We start from the raw sequence: 13,487 nt of genomic DNA, 5'->3' as shown, positions 1-13,487 counted from the left end.
GACTGAGAGGCATTGCATGAAGGACAGGCCTGTTTCAGGGCTTGTTCTTCTGAGAGGAGTGCAGCCAAGAGCATGTACATCACCCACACTTGCCAAGTATGCATAGTTGTTATTTTGCCTAAACTTTGAAATACACAGAAAATACAAGATGATTACTTACAATTGAAGTAGCTACACTTTGGTTATAGCTAAAGCACAGCCCCCCTTCCTGTTCTGTCCTTCTGAAGACACTATGAAAACATTAAAACATTTGTTTTTAATGCGTATCAGAGATTAATAAAATTATTTTACAAAAAAAAATAAGCAGATTCTACCTAAATATTCCAAAATAATTTGATAAATGCCGTGTATGTTGAATTAACATTTTTTTTTCACTGTTGTGTTCTCATCTGCAATGAGTACTGTCAAATGAATTGATAGCTGTGCATATCTTTCACAGATTTAGGTAGAGACCTGAATCACTGCTACATTATTACTAATTCAATTCTTTGCCCATTTAGAAATGGATAACTTTTGCATTTTGTGTTCATTCTAGCATATGTCTAATCTTTCTTCTGACAATATGGAGAAGAAGATTGCATATATTTCAATTACTTTCCTCTGCCTTTTGCTATCCCAGGCATACATGTGCTAGAAGCAAGGAAATAAATATGTCCATGTAGGCTATCATTATCATGCTGTGATCAGTCTAATGCTTGATACTGAAAACTAAGCTGGGAAAACTGACCACTAAAATTTGCTGATTCCTAGCTCTTTCTTTTTACTGCCATATCCTCCCCCTCTGCTAGGGGCTTTTTCTGCTTTGGGTCAGAGGCTCTTGGAGCTTCCTGCAGATCAGATCAGTTGGCTGGAATAGATCAGCTTCTCTTTTCAGCCTCACAGCCAGTTCCTCATGATCTGGATTGAAATGATTCAAGATAACCCACACAGCTGTAGGTAGACTCTCTCTCACTTTTCCTTCTCCTCACATTCATGCTTTTCATTTTATTGATTACATGACTTTTTGTATTACAGAGCATACCAAAATACTCAGCTTGACCTCACTTCCAACAAAGACATTAGATTAGTCCCTTTGAGGAACTGGAAAAAAACAATTCTTAAAGCCAGGGAAGGCTGTTTTCCCTTAAAAATACTTAATATATGTTGAGTTATAAACATTTTTTTGGTTTATGCTTTCTTGGCAAGGATCAAAGAGCCCTTTTAAACCATGAGATAATGTTTCTCAGTGTGTCACAAAATCCTTGCCTGAGAGGCTGGTATTTTACTGAGCGTGAGAAGAGCGAACCATCTCCAAAGAGACAAATGAACCGGTTCCCAAAGGTTAGATTGATTCACAGAGGAGTACTTTCTCCTTCAGTCATACCACTGAGACTCTGTGCAGAAGATGTACTGTACTTTGAATTCATACCCTGGCTAGGTTTACAGTAGCTGACCCAAACAGGTAAGTTCATACAGAGAAGTCCTAGCGTTCTAGTTGATTTTTTAGCTAGATTTGCTTAAAATCACTCAGAAGGGGCAGCATTAGCAGAGGTAGTTTGGACATACAGAGAGAGGAGGAAAGGATGTGGTTCATTTTTTCAATCCTTCTATCTCTTCGCACCTTAAAAGACAAGAAGCATTTTGACTTCTTGCGTTATTTTCCTTTAATCTGTCTTTTTCTGATGTAGAACTTTCAGTCTTGAAGGACACAATAATCTCCCCAGATTTTAGAGCTATGGTTACTCACCATGTCCTCCAAAGTCAATTGAGAGAAATGACAGCTTTTAGGGGCAATTCACATCCTGTCTCATAGACACACATCATAAGATATGATACCTCCAAGGGAAATTATACCATCATCTTAAATGGAGTTCCATTGTCTAGGTATCTAGCTATTTAGGCAGGTGAATCCCACCCAAGGGGTTCTGATTTATAGTCATACTCACCTGCTGTCCAGCTAAGGCTCTTCTATGGGTCTTCTTTGGTTATGTGAAGCTGGCTGGATAACACAGTGCTGTAAGGCCATAGGAGAAAATGCTGTGGTTAAGATCAGTTTCACAAGCAACACACTCAAGTGGGATTACTAAAATGAATAGCAAACCTAAGGTGGTATCAAGCTGCTCCTTAGTTAGAACAAAAAATAAGAATTAAAAAATCCACAACCAACTAGGCAGCATGGTCCATCAAAATCTATCTATATGTTGGTTATTTACCGATGGAAAATTGGCAGAACAAAATGAAACTGGACAGGGACCACTCTGGAAACAAAAGCTGAGCCCAACAACCCTTCTCCTTACTGGCAGGGACTGTAGGAATAAATCCAATTTGGTGGTACAGGAGGAATTTTTGTATATTGTCACTTCCCTGAGCATCTTTTCCAGGTTGTTTTGACTGTCAGTCCCATGGGGCACTCTTGGAAATTCCATTCCTACTCTCATTCATTTTCAGCCATTCTCTTTCCATTCCTGTCTAGTAATGCAGCTTCGTGACTTCCAGGGTCCTTTTCTGGCCTCTCCACGCTCATTCAGAAACATTTCCCCTCACCACATATCGCCCTATTAAGGAACCACTTTTTCCCTGTTGCACTGGATAGAAAATAAATCACCACATAGAAGCTGAAACACAGCTAATACGTGAAAACTTGCACAGATAACACTTGTACCATACAGAATTGTAATGAATTAAATTTTCCAAGGGTTTCTGGTTTACAGACAAAGATAACCCAGGCACACTCAGGGTTATCTTTCTTAGCCCAGGGCAGTAGAAGTATGTGCACATATTCTTAAGCAAAACCATGAGTGTCAACAGAGCAAGGTTCTGTAAACACTAATAAATGCTAAAGGTGAATGATACTGCATACAAATAATATGCAAACTGATTCTAGCTTGGGAAGCGGTATCAAGCTAAAAGAGGGTATTAAATTCTAGCAATGCTACAGCACGCAGTGTGGATCAATCCACAAGTAGACTGGGAAAATGGTTGCATCACACTCAGTTGTGCATGTATTACATACATCCTCTGTATCACCCACCAGTAATGCATTAATAGCATATATGTGTATATACATACACGTTCACACATGTAAGGGGATGTGCAATAGGACAGAGTGAAGTAAGGAGCTAGCTGATCCCACTGTCCTGAGACCATTGCTTACTGAACTCTTTCTAGTTGGATTCCTAAAACAAAGGCAGCCCATGTTCACATTCATCCTTCCCTGGGCAGCTGGCAGTGACATACAAATGGGACAACACACAAATGGGACAAAGCACACACAAGGCATCCTTCCAAGAGGAAAATGAGCAGAAGTGACACAGCCTGACCCAACTTACTTCTTTTTCACGAGCTGCTTTACTCTCTTCCTGTTTCCTGACTAATATTGCCGCTGGCTCTCCCACGGAGCCTTCCTCTTGCCACTTGCCTGCCATGCAGCCCTGCCAGCTGCCTGTGATTGCTCCTCCCAGCTCCACTGCTGCAAGCAGCCAGAAATCCACTGTGCCCTCTGGAGGTGGCCCCTGCCAAACATCCTGCATCCCTCATGCTGAGGAGGAGGACTTGGTGGCAGAAGCTAGATAGCTCCAGTGCTCCCTCCTCGCTTCTCACAGTGGCATCATAGCCTCTCTTTCTCTGAAGCTCCAGCCTCCACCTGCCTGCAAACTCACCTCCATGCAGAATCCATTCCCTGGTGCTCCAGTGCAAGTGCCTGAAAGCTGCTTATCCTGCTTTATGTTTCTTTTCTCTCTTGATGATCGCTCTTCACCCAGCTTCCTCTCACGCTGTTGTTTCCTTCCCACTTCACTTCTCAGATTCGGCTCTATATGTGGCGTGATTCTTATGTGGAGGATCTGATTGGCACAAGATCAGTAATGCTGTTGGTCATTTTTGAATGAGTGAGTCCATCAAATGTGGGTCTATGGTAAGAGCTCACCACAAAGCCAGTTCCTCCTACCTCTGCCTGACCCTCTCTTAAATGTATGTTTCCCTCCTTACCTCTAGGCACGCAGTCTCCCAGTCAATTTTATCTGTGCTCAATGTTTGTTACCACATGATTCACTAGTCACTTGCCTGGAGTTCAGATTTGACTGGCTCTTGTGCTATTCTGATCCAACAGAGTGAACTGAAAAATGCAGACTTTGGACCAACCCTACAGAAGTCATTACATCAGGAAAGGAGAAGTGAAAGTGGGGTTTGCACCATGCTACACCCACAGAAACTGTAATCTCGTGTACATACATATTCATACACATACACACAGAAACATGAGTATGTATGTATACATACACAAGTATATGTGAGTATGAACAAATATGCCCACAGAGACACACATGTACAAGCAAATTTCCTTACTCTTCAAATATGCTCAGCCCATACACCAATGCTCTGACATTTCATCACAAAGTAATTGCTTGCATAAAGTTTAATCAAGATTCACTCACACTCTTTTGTGTTTACGCTCCAGCCACATAAATTCAATTAGACAAACTCACACATGACTTCATCCTCCCAGAGACACCTTTAGGTTGCCACAAGGATCTCTGAACATGAGAAACTCATAATAAATCCGACTGCACGCACTCAGGGTGACACCAGCTAGCCTAAAGCAAGCATCTACATCTATCTGCAAATCACAATTCCCTTTATAGTTGGTGAAGTGCAGTGCAGTAGTTCCAGGATGTATTTCCCACTGAAGTACAAAAGATGAATCCTTTCTTACTGGTGTTGATTTTCTGCACTGGTTACAAAAAAAAAGTATGTAGAGCTGTTAGGTGTGCATGGACCAATGACTATTTAAATGTGCTGCACTGAACAGAAGAGCAGAAACCAGCCTGCAACACCATCTAGCCCACTCATTAGAAACACCTGCTTATGCCCCACAAACAGAAAGTTTCAGCTATTTCTCTGGGTGTTCTTCTACCAAAAAACACGTGGTAGCCATGAAGGGAGCAGCAAGCCTTTACAGGGAGAAACAAGCCTGAGAATGTAAAACAAATGTTGATTTAATGCCTCTGGATTTCAACAGTCACTGTACAAGGTGCCAGGATGCTTCCTTAACAATTATTGTGCAAAACCCACTCTGTACATGGGGGTATGGACTCCAGCATAATTATCCAGAAAGACAGATTTTTGAAAGACATATCTATTCAGTGCTGTCTGTTTTGTGTTGCACAGCACTGGTAAGGCTTCAGAAGGCATATTTTGATGTAAAATCTCAGTTTTTTGTCATAATGTAATTTTAATCGCCTTCTATCATAATGGCACTGAAAAAGAAAGGAGAACTAACATGAGGGTATTTAAGTATTTGGCTTTTATTATCAATTGTCCATTACAATGGTATTGTTAGGAATTAATCAGCAATATGATGAAAGAGTATAGAAAAACACTGAGAAGTTCAGCTAATTTTTTTAGGAATGTCCAGCATGACTTTCAAATATCACTGCTACCGGCAAGGATTTTGGAAGACAAGAGCATCAAATCACTGAAAAGTCTGAAGTTGCTCTTTTTCATTTAGTAATATGACAGTTACATCTATCCACAAGAAAGCCAGTTCTCATTAGGCAGAAAAGATTAAAAAGTTAAATTCCTTAGTAGGAAGAAACATTGACCTTTGTGGAAATACACTGAAACATTCATTTACATTCCTCCACACTTATGCTCCAGGAACACAAACTTAGTCAGACAAAGTCACTTTTAACTTTATCCCTACAGAGACAACTTCAGGTTCTCATAAGAACCACTAAACATGTGGAACTCACAATAAAAATATACAGACCATATATATATGCAACATATATATATATATGTATATATTTAAAGTCTTTTATATACATATAAAAAAACATACTTTCTGGAAATATACTGAAATAGGAACTCCTAACTTGTCCTACGACTTCAAGGCTGCTTTCAAGTTTTCCCAAAACATCTGCTGTTGCTCTTCATCAAGAGGCCACTCCAGGTAGGTCTTGGTGTTCATTATCTTCCGCAGTTTGCAGAACCTCTTGGGGATCGCCTGGCTCTGAATGGGCTCCAGCAGGATGAGGATCGCCGCATCATTGTTCTCATCAAAGAGGCGGAAGTGTGAGAAGTCCAGCTCATACTTGCACCACTCGCTCTGCACAAAGTGCTCTGACAGCACAAAAAGCGTCTTGTGGCTCTTCTCAATGGAGTCAATTATGTTGTCCACGATCCACTTGCCGGGCACAAAGTCCCGCTTATGGAGGCACAGCCTAAAGGGGGGACACGCCTGCTCCAGCTGCTGCACCATGATGTTTTCCACCCAGTTGGAGTCATTCTCACTGTAGGAGACGAAAGCATCGTAGCAGATGTCTTTGGCGGGGGCTCGCTTGGGCTTCCGCTTGGCTTGGAGCCATGCCCAGGTCATTCTCATGTACCAGACCGCATGGTACTTGTAGCCGATGACCACCAGGATGAGGATGAACAGGAACACCAGGGCGCAGATCAAGGACACCAGGAGGGTCCGGTGGCACTCCATCAGGGAGAGCTGCACGCTCCCAACCTGCGCCCCTCGCAACGCCAGAGGAGAGTCGCAGATGTAGCTTTCTGGCCACCTCACAAGCACCCGGGCTATCCCTGCCTCATGGTGAATGAAGGAGAGGAATTCACAGGAGCAGATAAAGTTGTTGGCGCTGGCATCCAGTAGCTCCATTTGCTTGAAGGACTCAAACTCTTCCTTGGAGAAACTGTTGAGCTTGTTTCTGCTGATTGACATGGCCACTAAGTTAGGAACAGCTGCGGCTTCGGGCAAGGTCTTCAGATGGTTTTTTGTCAGGTACAGCTCCTTGAGAAACGGCAGCTGCAGTCCAAAATCCTGCAGGTTGTTAGCACTAACATCCAGCACTTCAAGAGTTGAGGGAATGCAAGTCGTTAATTTGGGAATTTGAGTGCTGGAGAGATTCAAATATTTCAGGTTTTCAGGCCATTCACACACGTCTGGAATCTCACCAAAATTGTTTTCGCTAATGTCAAGATTAATCAGTTTGCGTACATTACTTATATATCTTGCAGTCTGTTTTAGGGATTTCAGAGAGTTTTTACTTAGATTTAGAGTCTGTAACGAAGGCCATGCATCTTCACAGATTGTCTCACCTAAGCGATTATTTACAAGCAAATTATCATGGAAATCAAGATATAAAAGTGATGAAAAATGTCTTGCAAGTCTGCACGGTACCATGAAGACTTTAGAGCTCACAATGCTGAGTCTTTTCAGCTCCCCTACTTGTGTCTCTATACCTTCCAGGTCAAAGAATAAATAGAAATCCAGAATCGTCATATTTCTTACTGATACTGTTTCAACAGAACTTTGCCCACTTTTTGCAATTTCTGTCATATCCCATGCTCCTTTCCCCTCAAGCACACAATCTACTGCCTCTAACTCTCTCAAAGATGTGATTTCCTTCAATAACACTGTTATTCGGCTAATATATTTATCTGTGAATGAAGCACCAGTAAACGTAAGTTTTTGTATTGTCAAAGGAAGAGTAGAGTTCTGAACCAGTTTTTTATTTTCAATATCTAATTTGATCTCTCTAACTTCTAACCAAATGGCAGAGTGCAGAAGGTCCCTGATGACTGCTGAGAACACGTCAATCCTTCTTATGCTTATGATCATGTGATTTATCTTCCTAATCGATTTCAGACTCCCAGGCTCGTACTGACTGAGATTGCCGCCGTCAATCTTCAGTGTGTTGAGAAATGTAATGCCTTCAAAGTTTCCCTGCCTGATGGTGGAGAACTGTGGGTTGCCCAGGTGGAGAGAGCTTAGATTTCTCAGGCTGGAAAAAGGGGAACTTTCCCCCAGGTCGCTGTAGGAATTGCCTTGAATGCGGAGGTGCTGGAGTGAAAAAAGGGGCCCAAACCACACCGGGGACAAGCAAGCCAGGCTGTTATTTGACAAGTCCAAGAGCTCCAGTTTCTCCTGGGAGCCAAAGGAGTCCTCGTCTATGGAGCTGATCTGGTTGGACTGCAGCAGCAGGGCTCTCAGGTTCACAGCCTGCTGCAGATCGTGTGCCCGGATCTGCTTTATCCTGTTGTGGGCCAGGTTTAACACTGTGATTTTGATCGTGAGCCCCGAGGGAATGAAGTCCAAACCCATGGAAGAGCAGTTGCAAGACTGAGAGGCATTGCATGAAGGACAGGCCTGTTTCAGGGCTTGTTCTTCTGAGAGGAGTGCAGCCAAGAGCATGTACATCACCCACACTTGCCACATCGGCTTAGCTGTTGGTTTCTTTTTACTATGGTTGAACATTTTGCTGTAGCTAACAGGAAGGAGAGGAGATAGTTTTGAATTTGTTTTTGGACAGCAACTGGTAACAATTAGAATCCTGTGCAATTTTATCAGGAATTTCAGATTCGAATTTTATCTGTAAGATATATCCGTGATGTTCATCCTTCTCACCAGCTGCCTGAGCTTGAATACATGGGAAATCATTTGTCTCAGCTACAGCCACATAATGTCTCAGCAGCCCTAAATGGCCATTCTTAAAGTCCTCCATATAGATGTGTACTACAGCCCCTGCCTCCTTACTATTACACCATTACATCTTCCCTCAGGAATAAAGCTACAATGGGATGTCTCAATCCTCAGCAAGGAAAGAAAGTTAGAAACACAACCTTTGCAGCCCTAATCTGTTTTTCAGTTACTACTACCAGGAAGCTGCAAGCAAAAAATCAAAAAAGGCATGGGACTGACTTGCAGTCTGCACTAGTCCTTTGGGGGTCTGAGGCTTATCATGTAGCAAACCTTGCTGAAGACATCCTAGGGTCTCCCACAGCAGAGCCTCAGGGCTTCTAAAGAGCAAAGCCGAGCGCACTCCTGGCAAACCCTTTTAAATATTCTGCTAGCAATTTACTTTCTTTATCAGAAAGGCTGAACAAGCCGATACCCAACCCAACAACTGTTGCCCTTTTCTGTAAATCAGTGCTGGGAACAGATGAGAATGAGATATTACCATCACCCTACAAACACCGAACGTAATTAGAACAATACTGATTTTAATTTGCAGAAGAGCTGTGTTTCCTGCCATTGGTGCCCAAGAACATTTCGCCATTGGTTACACCAGAAAATAAATTCACTTACTAAAGCTTACAAGCCTGCTGAAAACAGTTTCAGTACTGCAGAAAAACAGTATGCCCCCAGTCCTGGATCTGCAAAGAGAAAATACTTACACCTCGTGTTCTGCGCATGGAATTTATCTTTCTTCGTGTACTGATCTTGTATGGTTCATGTAGTCACTTCATATCTGCAATTACAAGAGCTGCAAACCCTATGGAAGTTCTGGAGCTAGAAAATATTCCAGCCCGTGCTCCTTGGACAAAATTTTGTGCTGACAGCTTCCCAGTGCCCACTAACTACTCAGCCAATGAAGCATATCACTGTTCATGGCTTTTCATTAGAGACTGCTCTCCTAATGAAATCACAGCTCCTAAAGAGCTCAGGATTGCGCACCATGCATGACACTGTCCTTCAGACTATACTTTCAGCAACTTCTATTGCTGCTGCTGAATGGGGACACAAAAATGAGTGCCATTCATTTTTGCACCCTCTTTCCAGCAAGCTGAAATTCAGCAGCAGATTCCTCTCCTCCCAACAGTCAGTTCTCATCACTGGAAAGGCTGATGCAACTATTTTGCACAAGTCATTCTTTCCCAATCACTTCCTGCAGCATTAGGTGCAGAAATAGTTTTGAGGCAGAATGGCATTCCGCTCCCTGTCTTTCCACTTTTGATATTTATTGCTTGGCATGCGCTGTGGAGTTAACTTGACTGAATAGCAGAAGATCTCAGCACAGCTAAGTTGTTTTATTGTGTGGGCTCTATAAATTATCCATATCTCAGTACATATATGTAAGTTGGAGTCAAGCAGTTTAGTCAAAAAGAATACTGGAGAAACATTCAGCATCGTTTCCTTTCCTAGGATGCCGCAGTCTTAAGTTATCAACAAGTAGAATCACAGAATGGTTTGGGTTGGAAGGGACCTCAAAGCCCACCCAGCTCCAACCCCTGCCATGAGCAGGGCTGTCCTCCACCAGCTCAGGCTGCCCAGCGCCCCATCCAGCCTGGCCCTGAGTGCCTCCAGGGATGGGGCACTCACAGCTTCTCTGGGCAGCTGTGCCAGGGCCTCACCAGTAGAAAACAGGTAAAAATTGTAATAGTACTTAAAGAAAAAAATGGAACAATACTCAAAAAAAAAGACACAGCTTGAAAAAAAGCATCCCGCTGTAAACAGCCAAGATGATTTTGAAAGAAGAGATGTTTATTTCAGCCTGACTGAATGGAAAAAAAACATCTAGTCAAATGGCCAAGCACGGTACATGCATGAAGCCTTCCCAGTGCTGAAAGGGAAAACTATTAAATACAAACTCGGAACTTCCTGATTGCAATTTCCATCTATTTTTTCTGCACTCAGAAGTTGCCCTGCTCTGCTGCCTGCTTGCTCTGAGAGCTACCTGCCTGCAGACAGACAGACAGACAGGCTGACTGCAGGTGCCTCCCAGCCATGTGCTGGGGCCCCAGTGGCAGCAGGTACTCAAGAATGGCAAAGTCCAGGCAGAAGCTCGAGAGCACCTCATAGTATGCCTCAGTCCCACTGCCTTAAAATTAGCATTGCACATATGGGTAAAAATTCAGCACTTTCTAAAAGAGGAACTGAAAGAACGAAACACCCTCATGTTTTCTGTTTGTTCCTTAAAACAGATGATAAACATAACAACATTTTAAAAACAGTTTTGCTCTAAAATAGAGACGGAGAAGGCTGTGGGGCACAGCATTTTGTCAAAGAGATGCCATGAGGGTCCCAAAGGCTGCGTCTTCTTTCTCACACCTCTCAGCAAAATGGTTCTTGTTTTTCAGGGGGGGGAGGGACTTTGGGTTTTCAAAACATTTTAAAACAATAATTCTGAGTTGGGTGCAACTCATTCCTGCACATTTTTTCCATCAAAATTGCAACTCCTTGAGAAAATTAAAAGAAAAAGTTTAGTTTGTAAAGAGCTTTGAAGAGACACAAGAGGCCCTGTAGTTCATTCAGCGCATAATCATTTCTTGCATGATATGGCATCACCACCATGCACCTGTGGAGATCTGAAGCAGGGGCTGTCTTTTGTTTCTTTTCCAATCAGCAGCAACTTTTTCCCAAGGGTCAGGCTCAGCCTGCTCTCAGCACACTTCTAACCTGGGCCTTGGGGGATTTCAGTTGTACAGAAAGCAGAGGGTTGTAACAGATACACAGATCATATGCAAGAGTATAAAACAGGGCCTAAGTTTCTGGTTGCTTCCACAAGGAGAAGACTGAAGGGACCCTGCCCTTCTTCCCTTAGGACCCTTCCCAAATGGCTTAAAAAGCCAAGAAATGAGAGTGGATTTTCTGCTTGTTTCCATGAATGGGGAAATGAATTCCACATGGCTTCTCACTCATTCCAGGTCAATTTGTCAGGTTTTATCAGGCTATCCAGAGGCAGGAAGGCCTGAGGATGCCAGAACTGTCCCCCACACGCTGCCCTGCAGAGGCTAGAAACCAGCAGCTGCCTCCCACAGCATCAGCTGGAGACTGAGCACGGAATAACTTCTTTTGAAATCAAGGTGGGAACAAAGTCTTGTCTTATAAGGCAACAATACACTTCACCTGCTTTTTCTCCAGAGTAACTGCATTGAACAAAGTTGCATCTGGTGAATGCTTTCTCTCCTCTTCTACATTCAACTTGAAGCTATCATTATCCTCCTTCTTTGCAGCACTTTGAAGCAGGAATGTACCTCTGCCAGTACTTTGCTTTTTCCCAGCAGAAAGACACAGAGCTGCAGCAAGACTGTGCTCTTGTAGAGAGCAGAGTCCCTACACAAGGCTTTGTCAGAAGACATTCAGGGCTGAGACAGAGCTGTGGAGGTTGCTTCTGAAAGTTTAGATGTCACCATACATCTGACAGAAGCACATGCAGCACCCACAGCACCCATTTCCCACCACAGGCAGTTCCCTGACCCCAGCTCCAGCTCTGGACCCCCTATCCCTGCTGCTAGCAGGGGTCAGGCTCCAGCCGCAACCAGCCTCTATCAGGCAGGTCAGGATGTATTAGCTGGGTGTGAACCAAAGCTCACATAAAAACATGTTTATGCTTTTGCGTGGAACAGAAGTGCACAGAAACGGGTGTGCTGGTCAAAAGCCATGAACCAAGCAATGCTAGTCCTCAGGGTGCCTGGTTCTTAGGAGCAGGCTCCAGCTGCTGCAGCCCTGCAGCCCTCTCATCCTGCCAGCCCAGTGCTGACCCTCCACGGGTACATCTCTCTCTTTCGATCACCCTCCCTTCACAGTCTCACCTGAGATGACCCTGCAGCCAGTCCCCCCCTTTCTCCCTTTCCACCTGCATGGCATCATTCATGCTCTGAACAGCTCTCGTGCTGCTGTTCTGCTTGGGAGACTAAGAAACACAAGTGAGAGCATGGAGGGGGGGCCTCACAAAGGGCAGGCAACACCCTCCCATAGCTTCCTCTCGAAGAAAACGCCGAGGCAGCAGGACAGAGAGGAAGTCCCTGAGGCTGTTGGCCAGCCGGCAGCATTAGCAGAAACGCCTTGCAACCTGCACAGGGCTGCTTACTGGTGCTTGCCGGTGAGCTGCATGCATGGTCACCTGCAGCAGCAGGGCTGAGCCTGCAGCACCCTCCTGACCCCCTGGAGATGGTCAAACCTGTGCTTGCAGCCTCTGGAGCAGGAGGTGGAAGGTTTGCGTAATTGAAAACAGGAGGCTTGGCATCAGTTCATAGGTCTGGGAGCGGAGCTTTGGCATGAGCTGCTGGTGCTTGTGCTTAAATCTGCCTCACAGTACTTCAGGTATTCATCTTCAAACTACAAAAAAAGAAAATTAAAAAAAACAGAAAAAAAGGAACATTACAATGTAAAATAAGGAATGTTAACTCCATCGTATTTCTTGTCAGGCCTACCCTGGCAGCAGCCAAATCCCCAAACCAGTAGACACAGCTGAAGTGCAGAAGCACAGATTCCCCTAATTTTTCTTCTGCAACGTTCTCACCTTGCCACCGTGGAAGAGTGCAATAATGTTGTGCAAGTGGCTGCACACTCCGCAGCCAGCCTTTAGGACTGCCCCTGTCAAGGAAGCAGGTTTTTTTTCCCTCCCCTTGCTCTTATCCATTCCAAAAGCCTTCAGCCAGAAGAGCATGAAGCTGATTTGCTGCCTTAGTGGAGCAGCAGTGAGCAGGGAGATTTGCAGTCTATGACACAAAGGCTGACACTAACAACACAGAAAGCTCTGTCTTCCGGAGTAGCTGCAACTGCATGACTCAACGGGAAAAAAGCCTGAATTTCTCCTGCTGATTTTTTTTCACTCCCAAGGAAGTTGCATCAACTCAAAACAGCTGCATGTGAGGCAAAGCTAAACAACATAGCTCCTCTCTTGCCTTACATTTTAATAAGCAAACACAGAAAGCCATATAATCAGTGTCACCCCCATTTGTTGCTCCAGGAGGAGACTCGCCTGGCGTACTGCTCAGTG

At 43.9% G+C, this 13,487-nt stretch overlaps 1 protein-coding gene across 9 annotated transcripts in view; it reads right to left on the bottom strand.

Moving 5' to 3' along the window:
- Nucleotides 1–13,244, bottom strand: part of TLR2 (toll like receptor 2) — a 15,721-nt gene extending 2,477 nt beyond the window's left edge. Inside the window, exons 1-6 of one of the 9 annotated variants that reach the window (XR_002438319.1) lie at nt 13,008–13,237; nt 12,666–12,823; nt 9,160–9,233; nt 3,639–3,821; nt 1,926–1,993; nt 1–123 (exon numbers count right to left, since the gene is read on the bottom strand). Coding sequence is in view for 5 of the 9 variants with exons in the window: in XM_021395872.1 (XP_021251547.1) it covers nt 5,858–8,239 (2,382 nt within the window). In the remaining 4 variants the exon portion in view is untranslated. The other 8 variants (XR_002438318.1, XR_002438320.1, XM_021395872.1 and 5 more) reach the window with 8 other exon arrangements.

This window comes from Numida meleagris, chromosome 4 (genome assembly GCF_002078875.1).
Source record: "Numida meleagris isolate 19003 breed g44 Domestic line chromosome 4, NumMel1.0, whole genome shotgun sequence".
Taxonomy (NCBI): domain Eukaryota; kingdom Metazoa; phylum Chordata; class Aves; order Galliformes; family Numididae; genus Numida; species Numida meleagris.
The sequence above is the reverse complement of the archived record's forward strand: the minus strand, read 5'-3'. Positions and strand labels throughout refer to the sequence as shown.